We start from the raw sequence: 17,649 nt of genomic DNA, 5'->3' as shown, positions 1-17,649 counted from the left end.
CCACTTGGCAGCTAGAGGCTAAGTGCTCTGAGGATCTCGTCCAGCTGTGCCTAGAGAGGAGCCAGGGTATCGGCTCCCACAACATGGCAGGTCTGCCTGTTAGCGTGTCGATCTTTGCTCCTTGAGGTAGAGGATCTCTAAGTGACACCGTTAAGCTAACGAGCTGCTCGTTAAGCTAACGAGCTGCTGAAGCAGCCAATTGTCTGTGTTCTTTACAAGCTGTCCCATAAGCCCTGGAGCCCTGGTGCATCCACTTCCCTTGGCCCGATGTTGTCCAATGAGACGTCTCACAGCTCTGGCATCCACTGAACAGATTTGCATTGAGCTCCTGTCCTGCTCTGACTTGTTCCCCTTTTCAAACCTCCAAGAGGCGAGCTACCGCTCAAAGTTTTGACGTGCACCACAACTGGTTCTGTGGCTGTGCGGGGTATAAGACGAGGGTGAGCACGCAGCAGAGACTCAGAGCTCCTCAGCGCAGCAAGAGCGAAGGGTCTGTCTGCAGGGAGACAGGACTGGAGAACTTAAAGCTCATCAGGTACGACATGATCTACTGCTGTTTACGGGAAGAGCCCTCTCATATAATTCTATATTGATAATTATCATAATATCAGTCGTCCTTGTAGTGCAGGGAATGACATCATCCGGAATGTTTAATTATTCATTTATTTTTATTTCTCATTGTTGTAAGTTTACAAAAGTTATTGGGGATAATAATGGCAGCTATTTCTCCATGTTCACATTAGAACTGTGTGGTCTTGCTGGATAACACAGCATGAAAATGGACTGGGTGTGAAATACTCAGCTGAAACCAGAATAAGATTCCTAGAAAATGCCCCTTTGACACACTTCTTGCTGTATCTGCAAATGGGCTGCAAAGTCAGACATCGGTTTCTTGATTAAATTGTGTCACCTCTCCAGGAAAGAAAACTCCAGAGCACTGACATTCAGGAGCAGGACACTATTTTAACATTATTTTTTGCTGAACTACAAACTTTCAAAGATCAAGCCTGTGCCAGCCCAGATAGTTACTCTCAGCATTTGCAAATTCACAGCCAGGTGTCTGTCTAGTTCACTAACAGACTGTTCTCCAGTGCATCGGAGATTCCCAGTCCCTGTCTTTGTGACCTCAGTGTCTGCTGGTGTCTTCGTTTCAATTGATTCCGTGGATATTTAACAACCAGATCCCTTCCTCCTGCATTTAAAAATCATTAACTAATAATAATTTACTAATCCAGACCTTTCTACTTGTTTCCAGCACTGAAGACACCTGAGATTTTATTTGACCTCTCCAAATTCGTAAGTAACTCACCAGCTTCATCTTTTTAGTAACGGCTTGAGCTCATCTGTGCCCAGCCAGACTTGAAAACCAGCATGAAAGGACAGATTTGCAAGAGCAAGCTGTGAGATTCAGTTCGGTTAGACACAACAGGAAAGTTCACGGACATTCAGGAAAAAGACATGCCTCCCATATACTCTAGGTGACAGCTGTCAAGTTAGAAGCTTAAACACGTTGTGTCTGTCTGCTTTAATAGCCTTGAACAGTTTGTTCTTCAAAAGCAGACACATAGGGACACACAGGTGCTCTCTGCCAGCCTACAGCAGCTCGAACCCAAAGATTATTTGCACATCAAAGGTGGAGAAGTGGGGAGTCTGTTCAGAGCGACTTGCTGTAAAGTGCTATCACTGCTGTCCCTGGTCTGTTCGGCGTCGGGCGAGAGGAGAGAGTGTACTGCAGGGAGGAGAGTGCACCCAGCTCCACCCAGGGAGACGTGCTCCTGTCGAATTGATGTTCGTCTGCTTTCTACTGTGACAGAAGCTTATTCTAAAAAATGTATGAGGGCCTTTGTTGTCTCATTGTGAGAAGCTACTGAGAGGCTCTCTGCCTCCACCTCCCAACACGACACGTCACTGTGCTCTTACCCTGCTAACAGGACAGTGTAGTGCAGGGCACCACAGTTAGATCAGGGTAGAAGCGCAGTACAGTGCAGTAAAGTCCAGTGAGATCAGATTAAAAATACAATACAGTGCAGTAGAGCCCAGTGAGATCAGGGTAAAAATACAGTACAGTGCAGTAGAGCCCAGTGAGGTCAGGGTAAAGGTAGAGTGAAATTGTGGTACACAGATGTGTGATAGAGAAATATATGAACAGTGAAAAACTATTGCAAGGCAATGCCAGTACACAATAGAAGGTACAAATACCACTTATTGCAGTGTAGTATCATTAGGGAGGTTTCCCTTGTGAAAAGCCAGTCATGCAAGAATCTCACAGTCGAGCATCTCCAATTTCGTTGGACAAAGGCCATGCTTCCCTTGAACCAATAAGAGGACAAACGCCTCTCTTCTTTTCAGCCAATCATAGAGCTGATGTCACTGTCACTTCGCTGTTTCGACCAATCAGAGGCTCCTAACGAGGTTGCCTTCCTGTGATGGACAAGAGCTCGACAGCAATGCGCTCACTAGGGGCTACAGGGCGGCAGAGTCCTTCAGGGTTCCGTGAGCCTGAACCCGCTTTACATCTGAAGGAAATGACACAGTTATGACTGATAAAACAACAGTTTACAGCCCCAGTCCAATAAACACGCGTTCGTCATGGTGTTGTTGGTGGTGTGGAGAAACGTTTGTTTTAAAGATTGAGTTCCAGGTCTTTTCTAAATGGTTTTGCCATCTGTCGGTATTGCAATAAAATAATATTCAAGTGAATGAAAATTCCGTCTCCCTGTGATGTTGTTTGTTACTGCTGTGAAACCGCCGCTGTCTGGAGGGGGGCGGGGGTTTTTGTACGAACTGCACAGAAGGTGGAGGAGTGAGCGCACGGTGTCCGCTTTTATATTTTGCAGGAGCTCCCGGGCCGGCCGGACAGGAGCGAACCCGAACCCGAACCCGAACCCGAGGCCAAGGCGCGAGGATGAACCCCAGGGCGCTCTGCCTGCACGCGCACCTGCTCCTCCTGCTGAGCCCCGTGCTGGGGGGCGCAGGTGAGCGAGCCGGGGGTCGGTGTGGCTCGTGGTAAACGAATCGTGGCTCATTTCGTTGACGTGTTATTCTCTCCTGCTCTCGTCGCCCTGAATCCGTGCACTGGTCTCATCCCGGCTCCTGTCGCTGTAACACGGTTTCTCCAGAGCGAGGGGGTGCGTTAGCTTGCCTGTCCGGACACGCCACCGATATCAGCTGCTCCTTCAACGAGACGAACGTCTGCGATTCGATCCGGGACTGCAACGTGACGGCCGGGGCGTGCGGACTCTTCCCCGGCTACACGCGAGTGGAGTGCCGGGTCACCTATGATGGTGAAGGTGAGCCCGTCTTTTAATCCGGTTCGGTGTTCACTGTTTCTAGGATCATGACTGTTCTGACTCGCTGTGGGTGAGAGGCTGCCACGCTCCTGCAGCGCTAGGGCTGGGAATCAATGTCTCGCGGCAACAGTGTGTCCTTAGTGCTGCAGAGGTACTGTATGTAAACAGTATGTGGACACAAGGGAAGACCTTCTCTGAAAACACATGACAATGGAAAGAAAACCGCAGGTGAATGTGTTTTAAATTAAATTAAGGGAAACAAGCGTAGGGTTATATTAGACTTTTTGTACCCTAATTTAGCCTCAGCACTTATGTAAGTAGGTATTGAAAGTAGTATATCAGCGCTCTGATATGACAGATGTAAATTCAACATGAGGATGATCATGTTAGCGTCCAGGATTTTGCTTACCAGCACTGGCAGAATGCCATTGGATAACTGTATTTTCATGCTTGTTCATTCCCAGGACAAGACTGCATTAATGTAACCATGGGGAAGGACTCCAAATGTTACAACGGTGGGAAGAAAATCAACAGTCAAGCTGAAGGCCCCGCCTGCATTAAAGCTGGCAGCCTGCAGTGCACACATGTGTTTGTCCAGCAAGGTGAGCTGTCTGGTGACGGGGCGTCGGAGACTCCCGCAGACCCGGGCTGGTACAAACCAGCTGCGCTCGCCCTCCGTTTGCCCAAACAGAGGGACAGGAAGCTGCTTGTCCTCACGCAGAATACAGCTGTGGGAAAGCCTGCATCTAAGAAAGACAGTGATGCCCCATCAGCCCTTAATGACAAGTGGAAGCACTTGACTGTTATTCCTCTCCCTGGAGTCTAGACTTGCCAGCCCTCTATTTCAGACATGTGTGCGTCGGTCCTCCACGGGGCTGGGCTCTTCCAGCAGTCACAGCCGTGATGTCATAGGAGTGGGGAGACCTGGGAGACAGGAGGCGTGGTTTCCAAGCTGAACTGGGTCTTTCCTTGTCTTCCAGATTTGGGGTGCAACCACGACGGTCGTACTGATTTCCCATCCTGCTCTTTTCTCCCTCATGGGAGTGAGGGGGGCTCTCTATCAGGTAGCCTTTCACTGTAGATACGGCTCAGATTTAAGAGAGAGAAAATCAGGGTTTTTTTTCAAATGCTATAGTTTGCTGTCGTTTATTTGAAAGCTGCTGTTAACAGCGTCTTCTAACAAGTCCAACAGGCATTTTCATTATCTCAGGGAAGGGCTTCAGAATGAGCAGCCTGAATGTGAAGTGTTTGTCTTATTCAATATTTATATCTGGAAGCACTTCATCTACACCTAGGACATGACACTGTCCAGTAAGAATGTCTCACTCCTGCATGATGCTGTGAGAGACTCACAGACCACTGAATGTCCGTCAGTCAGACATGATGTGTGCCCCCTCTGCGTTCTTCCTTCCAGACTGGAGTCTTTCGGTCGGAGTGATTGTTGGCGTGTTGGCTGTCACCATTGTGGCTGGAGTTCTGGTACGTTTCCGAGGTCGAGGGATCGAATACAACACTGGGTAGGCAGAGTCTTGACCCCCTTCATCTGCCTGCTGTTTCCAATTACATTTTGTATCCTCGGTATGGTGGTCAGTGAGAGTGAGCTGGGCACTGATGCCCTTAACTCCTCTGTATCCTCAGTATGGTGGTCAGTGAGAGTGAGCTGGGCACCGATGCCCTTAACTCCTCTGTATCCTCAGTCATACCTCTTGCAGTAACTGACTGGAATTCCCTTCTTTCTCTCTCAGGTCTGGAAATACAGGCGACAGAAAAGGACAAGCAGGTAGTTGTCATTTCTTATCCTAATAATCCCTTTATAGCCCTGGGTCTGTGAAGAGAAGACATTGCTTAATGCAGTTTCTGTTTTTCCCCAGGGGGGACCTGGAAAGTTCAGTAGGGAGCGAAGATCCACTGCAAGCTGGTGACATGTGAAGGTCCGGACTGCCGGAGAGGCTGTTAAACTGAGACTGAGACGCTTGCTGTCCTGCAGAATTGTTATTCCCTGTAACTGTTCCTTTTGACAGTGTCCTGCTGTGAGTTTTCTGCTTTGTGACTGTTCCAGCACACTCCTCACAGATGGAGAAAATGCTGTTCTGTATTGCCTTTCAGCCATGTGTATAGAATTGAGAAACCGTCCTGCTGAGCGGGCTGAGATCTGGGTCCACATTCACTCCAGTGCTGAAGTGTGAAACCTCAGAGCTGTTTAATCAAGGAACTCTGGGAAGAGAACGCGCACGGTGCGGTATAGCCCTCTGGTGTGAGCGAGCTGTCGTGCGTGAAAGCACAGCGCGTTCGTGGGCTGTCCTCTGCTGGTAGACAGAGGTGGTGCAGCTGAGTAAACCGCGTAGTGAATAACTCGGGAGCCCCGAGTCCGAATCACTCTTGTCTTCTGGAGCACAACCTTAGAACAGGGAGACATTCCCCACATACACGCACAAAGCATCCCTCAACAGCACTTTTTTTTCTTGCTCCTGTGTTAATGTGGATAATGGAGCTGTATTTTTTATTTTGTTTTGATGGTTGTTGTATTTATTGGGTTGAACGCACAGCTTGTTGTTCCTCTCTCTGAGCACTGCGGCTGCCCGCAATCCTGCGTCGGTTCTTACTGTTTCAGGACCTCCTGCTCCAGCAGGGGGCAGCGCGGTGTGGTGGGCACGTCTCCGGACTCCCAGCAGGGGAGATAGCGGTCCGTTTGTCAGGCTCACATCGAAATGCCCACCTGAACTACACCTGGACAGGGACTCTCTTCTTTAACTGGGAGAGTTAACTTAGTCTTCAGTGGGCTTAGCAGCCACCTGGAGCTTGACTGAAGCTGCTATCTGCCCCTGGACTGAGAGCACAGCCTCAGAGCCCCACACAGCGCTGGGTCTCCTTCCTCAGTCCCTCTCGTCTGCCTTCAATGAGACACGGGTACTTGACTCGGTCTTCTCTGTTTACTCTTGCACAATGTCTTTGTTAATTGAGCCTACTGATGTTGCAATAGTTCTTTTATTTTTTTGCTGTAACCGTCTGCACTGTCAGCCTCGTGTTTCAGGTGGGGGATAACGAGGGGGATGCGGGTGCGTTCTATTTTACACTCGGTCTAGGGCGAGGCTCTGTGTGTCGGCGCTGGTGATTGGACTCGCGCCCCCTCCAGGCGAGAGCAGTCACGGCCCGTCATTCTGCACTGCACCCTGGGAACCCATACTAGGCTCCGTTCTGCCATCCTGACTCGGGTGATCCGATGGGAAGCAGCAGAGTGACTGATCAGTGGCTGTTCACAGGACTGACCACGAGGAGCCCGGTGCAGACAGTTAAAAAACAATGTGAATATGGGTCTCTGTCCTGTCAGGGGATTTGTGATGGTGCCCATGCGGCTGTATCTCAGGGAACGGCTTTGGTTGTTTGAGGCGTAGAGATATTCAGGATGGAATTATGTGTGACAAACACGATTGCGGAACAGGATGTGTTACCTTTGACTGGGACTAATTTTGTTTGCATTCACTTTGAAATAGGAGTGTTTCTGCTCTTGGTATCGTCTGCATTCTGGCTGTGTGAAGCGCCCGGGGAGCGATCTTACTCGGAAGAAGGTGTTAGATATAGTATAGAAATAGGTGAACGTAAGGACACAAGATTGACTCTAATACAGTGAAAATCTGTAAATAAATGAAGTGTCAATGAGTACTGTACTCAGGGTAGCACTGTGACTTAATTACCCTCTTCCTGTAACTGGATGGTACCTGTTTTTTAGTTAATAAAGCACTTATTACACTAATACTGTTTACATTTTACATTTGTTTTTAGTTGTATTTGTTCATCTTCTTTCTGAGTTTTGGATTCATTGCAAATTCTTCCTCTTTGAGGTCTGTCATAGTTACTGTGATGTGTTGAGAACTGATCAACACAACCCTGTGATTGGTCAGAATATCAAGAATAATTCATTTAAATAGCACCTTTGACCTCAAAGAATACCCTGCAGAAGTACAGCCCCACCTGGGAGACACACAGGGGTCATTCTGCACCAGCGGCCCCTCTGTACATAGATTGGGGGGAGAATGACCAGGTGGGGCTGCAGGTGCAGAATGAACACTGTGCGTCTCCCAGGTGGGGCTGCAGGTGCAGAATGAACACTGTGCGTCTCCCAGGTGGGGCTGCAGGTGCAGAATGAACACTGTGCGTCTCCCAGGTGGGGCTGCAGGTGCAGAATGAACACTGTGCGTCTCCCAGGTGGGGCTGCAGGTGCAGAATGAACACTGTGCGTCTCCCAGGTGGGGCTGCAGGTGCAGAATGGACACTGTGTGTCTCCCAGGAGGGGCTGCAGGTGCAGAATGGACACTGTGCGTCTCCCAGGTGGGGCTGCAGGTGCAGAATGAACACTGTGTGTCTCGCAGGTGGGGTTACACTTCGGTAGAAGGAGCTTTATAAAGGCGAAGAATTGCTTTTAAAATATCCGAAAACATCCGTCTCTGTCTTGACTCTGACTATCGTGTATTAGTCTTGGGTTTTTCCTGCTTCCTCTTCGCCGTGGTTACAATAGTGTTGCTGAGGTGGAGCGCGTCTCCCCCCGGCGGCAGGTCGCGCCCCCGAGCTGTGCTGACGCGGGCGCGCGGTGGCGCGGTCGACAGTTCCACTCTCTGAGGTTTCAGGCTCCGGGAAGCAGGTGAGTCTTCTCGTCTTGTTTTCAGAAAGCCCGGTGCCGCCGCTCTGTGCAAATCGGGGCAGACAAGGGCTCCTGTGGCGCGTTAGTCCGTCCGGGTGGTGCACGTCGGCTGCGCGCTGTGCCGATGGCCGATACTCGATCTGAACTCGCACTCGCCACATTTCCAACAGAAACACGGAAATCGAAGTAACACTGAAACCTTTAACCATAGCTCAGCGGGTGAACTTTTTTTTTAGCGATTTCGTCTCTGATGCATCTTCCTCCCTTTGATATAAGACAATAAAAACAGGAAACGTCATTAAAATCTGTCATCATTTTTTCTGTTGTTTATTTTTTTAAACAGTTGGTACAGTTTGAGGTCTGCTATTTCCACGAATGGCCCATTTGAGTCACGAGGGGAAATACGTATTAAATCATTATTAAATCAAATGGAAGCGAACGTTGGGACTCTCTTAGGAGATATTGCGAAAACGAGCGATTTTTTTTTTATTTTATTTTTTTTTAAACGAGCGATTGTTGTCCAAGGAAACTCTGCTGCGTTTAGCGACGTGCGCTAACGCTCCCGGCACGAGCTGCCGGAGAGGAACGGGCTCGGGGTCCCGCCGGCACGCGCTGTGTGCGCGCGGCCCGAGGGACGTCGAGCCGAGAGCCGGGAGAGGACGTCTGATTCAGTTTGGCACCTCCTGGGCGGGCGGTGGGGAGATGACGGTCTCTTTTTCCAGCTGCCGCCCTCGGATGTCAACTCGATGATGCGACTCTGAGCTGGCCGTCCGCGCCGCGAGCTGTGTGTCTGAAGAGCCGTCAGGCCGGTTGTGTCCAAAGCGCTGCTTAGCAAGCTCACGTCTGTCTGCCCTGTCCTGCCTACCGGTCATACAACGATAGTGGTTTGGCAGGACTTAAATAAAAGAAACACCTGAGCTGTCTACAGAGGAACTCGGGTGTCTTTGTACTGCATTATGAAATCAAGAGAGAGATTTTTATAAATGCCTTTCTTTTTAATGCAGTCCCTGCTGAGGTGAGGATCGTTCTGCTCAGGTTAGAAGGATGTCTGAGATTCTGCTGGTCTTCTTGACTTTCCAGCTTCAAGGTAGAGTCACTCCCATCTTTATTCTTCGACCTTATCCATCACGACGGTGGAACCAGAACCTGTTACTGATTCTCGAATCAGAGAGCTCACAGAAGACGGGGTCTCTAGGTCAGTGGTTCCCTTCTGGTCCAGGAGAACCCTGACTCTCCTGCGATTTGCCCCAGACAGGTGGAGCTTGACCGATTGATCAACATGCCATTTTTTAAAGTTGCTGTCGGCACTTAAAAAGATGAATTTGGACGGGATTTGGAATTTTGAAACCAGATCAGCCTTGTACCAGTGTTCAAACAGCCCCTGTTCAGGTGTGTTGCCTGACATTTAGTGAAATTGACCTCTGCAGAAGGAAAAAAAAACACTTACGTTGTGTGTCTGATGCAAATGTCACTCCCACCAAACCTAACATAACCTCACTCTCCCTGTGGGTTTTGCTGTTGCATTATCCCTCTGTGTACGATAGGTTAGTCTCTCCCCATTGTGAGTGTGTTGATGTACGGACTCCAATCGTGGGCATGTCTGTTACAACCTGCTGCATGACCCCTCCCACAATGGGCGTATGACTCTTAAGCCCTCCCACTGTGGGCATGCCTGATCCTGCACCATGTTGCCCCTCCCACTGTGGGCGTTTGGCTATTGCCCCCTCCCACTGTGGGCGTGTCCGATCCCGCAGCGCATTGGTCCTCCCATTGTGGGCGTGTCCTATCCTGCTGCGCATTGCCCCTCCCATTGTGGGCGTGTCCTATCCTGCTGGGCATTGCCTCTCCCATTGTGGGCGTGTCCGATACCGCAGTGCATTGCCCCTCCCACTATGGGCGTGTCCGATCATGCAGCACATTGCCCCTCCCCCTATGGGCGTGTCCGATCCTGCAGCGCATTGCCCCTCCCACTGTGGGCGTGTCCGATCCTGCAGCGCATTGCCCCTCCCACTGTGGGCGTGTCCACCCCTCAGACACAATCTCCTGTGGAGAGCGGTTCAGTCAGAACAGAGCTGCGAGCTGAAGCTGTTGGGAACGGTGAATCCGCACTGACCTCACTGTCGCCCGCCAGGCCTCGTGGGCAGCGGGCCCTGGGTGAGCCAGTGGCCGCTGGAGCTCAAGGGCGTGGTGGGCGGAAACGCTACGCTCAGGTGCCAGATACATCCCGACGCCGGGCAGCACATTTCCGGCTGCAACGCCTTCTGGTACCTGCAGGATTCCCGGGGCCGGTGGCAGGAGGTCGAGCAGTCTCCCCGGCACGCCGGCAGGCTCGGGAAGTCCCGGGACAGCGCCACGACCGCCGCCGCCCTCACCCTCGCCCCGCTGCAGCCCAACGACACCGACGTCTACTACTGCACGCAGTCCTGCCGCGTGGACGGGCGCATGCTGCAGTACCACGGCAACGGCACGCTGCTCGTCGTCCGAGGTGCGGCTCCTGTCTGTCCCGGACCCTGAGCTCGGGATTTCAAACACCCCGAAACTCTTTCCTCGAACCTGGGGTGGGGGTGTCTGGTGTGTGGTGTGTGGGGTGGGGTGTCTGGTGTGGGTGTGTGTGTGTGTGTGTGTGTGGGTGTGTGGTGTGGTGTGGGGGGTGTGGTGTGAGCTGTGGGGTGTCTGGTGTGGGTGTGTGGTGTGGTGTGGGGGGTGTGAGCTGTGGGGTGTCTGGTGTGGGTGTGTGTGTGTGTGGGGGGGTGTCTGGTGTGGGGGGGGGGTGTGGTGTGGGGGGGGTGTGGTGTGGATGTGTGGTGTGGTGTGGGGGGTGTGAGCTGTGGGGTGTCTGGTGTGGGTGTGTGTGTGTGTGGGGGGTGTCAGGTGTGGGTGTCAGGTGTGGGGGGGGTGTTGTGTGAGCTGTGGGGAGTCTGGCCTGCAGCCCGCCGTGCAGCCCTGTCCTCTGCCCCTCTTCACCCCTGCTCCTCCTCTCCTGCTCCAGCAGAGGCGGAGGACTGCGCTGGCTGTGCCTCCGTGCCGGTGCCCCTCTACACCCTCCTGTCGGCGAAGGCGGTGCTCGCCGGCGTCACCGCGAGCGTCCTCGGCGCCGGGGCCTCCCGCAGCTGAGCCGCAGCGCCAAGCCGAGCCAAGCCGAGGAAGACGAGCCCCACTCCAGAACTCTCGCTGCCAGATGTGGATTTTCCACTCAGGCCCTGAGCTTTTCATGCTTTCAGTTCCTGCCTCGCTCCCAGTTTAAACATAACTGGATCAGTGTTACCCCCCCACCCCCTACCTCTCCTCGGGGGTTAAACTGTCGCCGACATCAATCCATCCACCCAGTTCCTAAATGCTTTTCCCAGTTCAGGGTCACTGGGAAGCCGGAGCCTGTCTCAGCAAGCAGTGGGCACAGGCCCGGACGCACACAGACACTCAGGGCTGATATTCCGAGAAGCTGATTAACCCCCAGCCTGTCTTTGGACTGTGGGAGGAGACCCAAGAGAACATACAGGCTCCATGCAGATAGCACCCCAGGTCCGGGATTGAACCCAGAATCCCGCTCACATCAAGAAAATTAAGAATCCCGCCTGACCGTCGTCCTCGATGCACAGATGTGCAGGACCTGGCGATTCCCCAATGAGATCCTGATTAATTGAACCCATTATTGGCTCACTTAGGCCTTTTTGTAAAAAAAATCATCCAGCCATCCTCCCCTGAACCAGCTGCTCGTCCTGAGCTCTGTGTGTTTCCAGGAGTATCCAGACGTCTGCTGCGGTTTCAGCCAGAGAAGCGCCTGATCCAGCTGAAGAGACAGGATTCCAAGGCTCAGCACAGTTTTCTTGAGCTGAGGAGTACAATCAGATGTGAAGTGGTCCCATGGGTAGACACAGAGAACAATATCATCACTGATCGTGAGGCCACTGTTCAAGCATCGCGAGCTTCACAGTCAGCTTCTCCTCCTGCAATGCAGTCTGCTCTGCAAAAACATGGTCAACCACTTCCCCTGCAGAGACAGGCGCTCGGAGCTCGTGGGGGTTTTCGTTTTCGTGCCTCGAAGACCTGTTTCCCTTGTTGTGCTGAGCTCTGGCCTTCGAGACCGAGACCCCGGCCTTTTGCATTGCTTTTATCACCTTCAATTAACTGGGTCAGGGTTAACGAGAAGAACTGATGGTTGTGAAGTTCATGTTAATATTAAACTGGAGTGGTCTGAAAGAAGTGCCTGGCTAAAGACACCAACAGCTGTGCCCCCTCCTGGGATTTGAACCTGCAATGCTCCCACCTCTGTTCCAAATTAATGAGACAGATGTACAGGTGAGACATTCAGTGGGGTAGTCAGACGCAGACCTCACGCCCATCACACTCAACAGTTGGCCAGCACAAAGTATTTTTCCTCTTCTCCCCGATCATAAATTACAGTGGGAAGCATTTGAAATGGAAAAAAAGTAAGACTTCTAGTAAAGGAGCTTATTTTGAAGGCGCTGAAGGGATACAAATCATCTTATTTGCAGTTGATCCGTTGATAAAACTACCCATCACTCCACAGTCCCTTTGGTTCCCCACTTCTTGGTGCATTGTCATGTGTGTGACGTGTCCTTTACACTGTGAAGAGAAAATCTGCTGGACTTGAATCAGCAATGACGTACCTGGGCTAGTCTGAAAGATGCTGTAAAAGGGTGAGAGAGATGAAAGATGTTTTTGTAACTGTCATGGAAATATAACTATCAAGGAAGCCACAAGAGAGAGTTCTCACCTGAGTAAGGTCTTTATTTCAGTATTGCAATATTGGGAGCCCTGCTGCCACTTCGCAAAGTGCATCAGAGACTCAATTTGTTACAAGCAGTACAGGGTTTTTATAAGACGTTGCGCTGTAAGAGAAATCTCAGCACTTTGTCCCTTCTAAAACTTCCCCTTTCCCTAAGACAAAACAGATTACATCATAGAGCGAGAGAAGAAGCACCACTAGATTTGTTATTCAAAGCTTATCAGTTACTTTCGGCTAATTCTAACGACCCAGACAGCATATATAGTTTTGGTACATTGTCTTCTAAAGTAACCTAAACAGTGTACTTTGTTGACGCACTGTTTTCTAGAATTCTGCACGGACTTGTTGCACAGCAGTTACATCCTTGAAATATATTTTCTAAAAGCACCAATATATTCTTTGCAAAGCTCTCTACATTTTAAGAATCAATTTACTTATTAGATTTCCATTTCAGTATCACAAAATTAAAAAATATATTGTATGCTTATTTCTATGTTTGTTTTAAAAGTAATTACCAGTTTTTCTGATCTACTGTAACAAGCCTTCGACCTGAACCACTAAACCAGCTGTCCCCCTGGTCTCAAGCAAATGTAAGGCATATGTCACGCAGTTCATATAAAATAAATCTTACTACTCATTTGATGTGAAAACCTAATTTCTAACAATGACTGAACTGATTCTGTCTTGTGGTCTAGAAGAACAGAAATGTTTTGAGAGATCTTTTCTGGTTTCAATGGCAAGACAGCTCTCAGACAAATATAGCCATCAATGCACTGCAGGGCAGCAGGTATGTCATCAAGAAGCCACACAGCGATGATCCCTCTCCACTGCGCAGGTCTGCTCATGACATCAAACAGGAAGAAGACCAGCAAGGGCGCAGAGCAAGACCTCCGTCGAAAAAGTGAATCTTCCTCAGAAAGGGAATTTCTTCTCCACTAACATCACAAAACTTTTATCAGAACGTTCTTGGGACACTGGATTTGCCATTAAGGTAGGCCGGGTGAAGCCCAGCTTGTTTGGAAATATATCTCGACAGGGCGTGAGGTTTCGTGTCGGCCATCTTGTGACCTTCATAGGTTTCCGTGGTCACGTTGGTTAAGGCTCCTGTTTTCTTTCACGAAGACTAGCCACAGAAAACCCAATTGTTTTATTTTTCAATTTGAAATGAAACCGGGTTCTATGGGTTCAGTAGACTGCTACTTCCTGGTTCTGTTCCCCGGAAAAACATGTTTGCCAACAGTTACAGTAAATGTCTCCTCTGTTTCATGTTTGTTCAGTTAATGGCTTCAGCCGGTTCTTCACCTCCATGCAAACCTTATTGAGTTATTCTCTGTTAGTCTTCACGCTGCACAAGCCTGCTCTGCTTGCAGGTACTGTATATATGGCAATATTTACTTTTGGTGAAAAATGTTTTTGGTGTGTCTAGCCTACAAAAATATATTTAGATTTGTCTGGCCAATGGCTGTTTTGAAAATACGAGGAGAACATAAGTGATAGAGCCAAGAATAAGTTAAAGGACTGAAAAATGGATTTGGGTTATACATACTGTAAGAGAAGATCACTTTATTGGCCATTTACAATTTCTTGTATTGGTGCTGAGGGATTCCTATATCTCTATTCACCTACAATAAACAGCGAATTTTGGAGAACAGGCGACAACAAAAAAAGTCCATAACAACCTCAGTCTCTTTAGTCAAGTACCAGGAGTGACTTTGGGAAGACGCTCTTTAACCTGAAAACGGATTAGGGCCGACTAGAGCAGTCTGGGAGGCTGACTGACGTCTCCCTCGTCATTCACGGAAATCCGGGGAATTGTGGGATTGCGTCATAACCGTTTCCTCAGGAACTTCCGCCTCCGCCTGAGATTTCAAGGTGACCGACAAGGCATCAGCGGCTGCAGAGCCAAACAATCGCTCCGAGTATCGCTCAGCCCAATCGCCTGCAAACGTCACCCACAGGCACGTGGTTGACAACGCCAGCGGGACTCCTGTGACTCTCGGTTCTCTTATTTTCCACACCCTTTCTGCAGGTCAGGGAGGTGTCAGCTGTGGCTCGTGAGCAGAGACAAAGGGCCCTGGCTCCCGATCACTCTCTCCTGCTCCTGGGGTGGGTGTTTTTCTCCCCGATCGCGGTGCCAGGGTATCCACCCTTGCTCACGTTCACCAGAAGTGTTGGCGGTGAGGCTTTAAAGCAGCGACAGCAGAGCTTTTGACTTGCAAATCTGATCGAAATCATCGCCCCTGCGGTAGGGAGAGAAACCAAAGGAAGGAGGCGTTTCAGATCAGACTCGATCGCTCAGACACCAAAGCAGAAGCAATGAGTTACATTTGCAGCCGTCGACAAAGCTTGAGCACAGAAAACTTGCCGAGAATTAAAATGTGTTTTTTTTAACTCTGCTTTCTTTTCCCCTCCCCCAGGAAGTGCTACTACAACATGAGTGTCCTGGTAGCTGTGCTGCTCACTTTGGAAATAATCTCCGCCCAAGGTAACACCCTCCAGTCTGAAATCCTAGCGTCGAGGGGGGTGGAGGTGGGGGGGGGTGGTCCCGAGAGGCTCAAGCAGAAGTGGGGAGCCCTGGCAGAGGGGAGTGGGGCGGGACTGGGGGTGGTGTCCCCACTCATTGTGCTTCATCTCCCCATCTGTTCGCCGGCCGCTGACCACAAATAGAACACTGCAGAAGCATTGTCAAGAATGTCACATCGTCCTTCCTCGCGTGATCACTCTAGTAGCCCAGAGATGTGATATTGTGGGGGGAGCACTGGTTGGGCTCAGTGACCCAGATGCTGCGGGTTCCAGCCTGGCACGTGCCCCTAGCTGACGGGGATCGGGATTCCCCGAGAGGGTGACACACTCGCACCATCAATACGAGTCCTGCTCTGGAACAGGCTTAGGATGCGTGTGCCTGTGTGCCCTGGCCCTCTCAGCTTTTGATGCCCCAGAGACTTACTGCAAGAGCCTCTCTGGACAGCGACAGTGAGGGTCGCTCTGCTCCTCCAGTCGGCACCAACTCACCTGCCGGGCGCTGTGGAGCTCCCGCAGAGGTAGAGGACGGTCAGCTGCCATTGTCTCCAGGGGTCCACCTCTCTGTCTTCCTTGTCCCTGTGTGGACACAGGATTCAGAGGCCCGTTAGGTCAGAATGAGTCAGTTCCTGAATAAATCTGACTTTTTAGCATAATTTTGCTTTAGGAAAACTCATTTTAGTTATCCTTTCCAGACACCTGCAGGTATGTGGAGATCAGAGTCCACGGTCAAAATATGTCCGGCTTCAACGTGAGGGGAGAGCAGAAGCCGCTGTGCGAAGCCGGCATCAAATCCCAGAAGGGCTGCAACATCGAGAGGGTTTCCAATACGGAATTATGCATCCGCCACGACCGGAACGCCAGCATCAGGTTCAAGAACGAGACATTTGAAGGCACCTTGATGGGTAAGAGTGTGTTAAAGGGCTGTTTCACCCAGCACACACCTGTCTCAGACGTGCATTCCTCTCTCGTGCACTGGTTACACTCTGACCGCCACCTCCTTTCTGCTCTTCCCAGGAGCCTGCGTGGAGGATCACAACGGTAAGTGGAAATTCTGGAAGAGGCAGCTAGTTCTCCAATCCAAGCAGCAGCTTGAGGTTCTGATGCAGTGAGTCGGGCGCTGCGTCAGGGCTGTGTTATGGCAGATTATTGCAGACGCCGGGTCAGAGGTCAGGGGTCAGGGGTCGAAGGAGGAGGTGCCTGAAACAGCCCATGCTTCAGGAACATGGGCAGGAAGAGATTCTGGGACTGGAGGGTCCGGCTGGGGGTGCCCCTCTGGCTGTGTCCTTGTGAGTGTCCGAAGTGACGAATGCACTCCGGAGAGCTCTGGGATCCCTGGATCACCGGATGTGTTTCTGAGGAGCTGACACTGTGCTTGTCGTTTAGGTCTCAGCTGCACTATTGGCAACCATCCCCAGAATCCCGCTGAACAAGGTACTGGTTTCCTAGATTTCCCTGTGCTTCCCGTTGGCAACAGAGTGATACCCACACACAGTGGTCAGCATTACTGCCTCACAACACCGGGGCCCTGGGTTCAATTCCAGACCGGGGGTGCTGTCTGTGCGGAGTTTATACATCCTGCCTGTGTTTGCATGGGTTTCCTCCCACAGTCCAAAAACATACTGGTGGGTTAATTGGATTCTGGGAACAATGGCTGTAGTGCAGATCTGTTTTGATTTCTGAAAACACACAATTCTCTTTCCCCTTTCTTTCTGTGGGCTCTTCTGTAAAATGACTTCAGGATAAGTTCCCTGGCCTCTAGCCCTCTGACCCCCAGGCGAAGTCTGGGTGCCCACTCCTGGTTCTTTCCAGATATCAGAGAGGCTGGAGACCAGGATGGGGGGAGAATCATCCGACTGCTCTCCTGCTCATTTCCACAGCCCCGACAGACGGTGCTCAGAAAGGTCTGCTGAGTTCCAGACAGGACAGACACACTGTCAAACAGTACACAAGCTATATGTCTCTCTCTGCCCATATTACACTACCATCACATGTAATCCGATAGCTCCGTTGCTGGAAAAATGAGCATCAACTTCATTAAGAATGAACTTCTTTGTTTCCCCACAGTGTCTGAACTTCCTCCCCGGGCCACGGATACTTCAGGAAGTGCCGTCAAGGCTCAGCCCAGCTCGGCAGGTGAGCTCGTCACGTTTCCTCCTTCAGACCTCGGACAATCAGACAAAACTGAGAAGGCTGCCATTCGAATCCGAAAGAGGGGCCCCTTGTGTGTAGCCCTCCTGCAGCCTCGATGTTGTCTGGGCTCAAAGTCAGGAAGGCAGGGGCCTGCAAGCTGATGATGTTCCCAGATCGACTGCCCAACTCGAGTGTCGCCTCCTGGCGGTAACGGCTGTCCTTCCCCTGTCTGTGTTCCAGCACACCGGCTCGCTGCGGCCTCTGTCCCCGTCCTGTCAGCCCTTCTCGCCGCTGCGCTGCTGGTAAGTCCTGGAGCATCCCGC

At 50.9% G+C, this 17,649-nt stretch overlaps 1 protein-coding gene across 4 annotated transcripts; it reads left to right on the top strand.

Annotated features, from left to right (window-relative positions):
- Nucleotides 1–392: 392 nt before the first annotated feature.
- On the top strand, nucleotides 393–7,057 carry LOC107075382 (uncharacterized). 4 transcript variants are annotated; one of them, XM_015336403.2, is made up of 9 exons: nucleotides 393–535; nucleotides 1,256–1,296; nucleotides 2,838–2,975; nucleotides 3,120–3,290; nucleotides 3,755–3,892; nucleotides 4,271–4,354; nucleotides 4,705–4,807; nucleotides 5,036–5,070; nucleotides 5,145–7,057. In XM_015336403.2, the coding sequence occupies exons 3-9, from the start codon at nucleotides 2,906–2,908 to the stop codon at nucleotides 5,210–5,212; spliced, it is 669 nt and encodes a 222-aa protein (XP_015191889.2). In that variant the 5' UTR covers nucleotides 393–535; nucleotides 1,256–1,296; nucleotides 2,838–2,905; the 3' UTR covers nucleotides 5,213–7,057. The 4 variants fall into 4 exon arrangements, with proteins under 4 accessions (XP_015191889.2, XP_015191890.2, XP_015191892.2 ...); XM_015336404.2 differs by having other exon boundaries at nucleotides 394–535; nucleotides 5,162–7,057; XM_015336406.2 differs by having other exon boundaries at nucleotides 395–535; nucleotides 4,705–4,769.
- The last annotated feature ends 10,592 nt before the right edge of the window (nucleotides 7,058–17,649 follow it).

The sequence above is a fragment of the Lepisosteus oculatus genome, chromosome 27 (genome assembly GCF_040954835.1).
Source record: "Lepisosteus oculatus isolate fLepOcu1 chromosome 27, fLepOcu1.hap2, whole genome shotgun sequence".
Taxonomy (NCBI): domain Eukaryota; kingdom Metazoa; phylum Chordata; class Actinopteri; order Semionotiformes; family Lepisosteidae; genus Lepisosteus; species Lepisosteus oculatus.
Note: the sequence above shows the minus strand (reverse complement) of the source record. Positions and strands in the feature narration are given on the sequence as shown.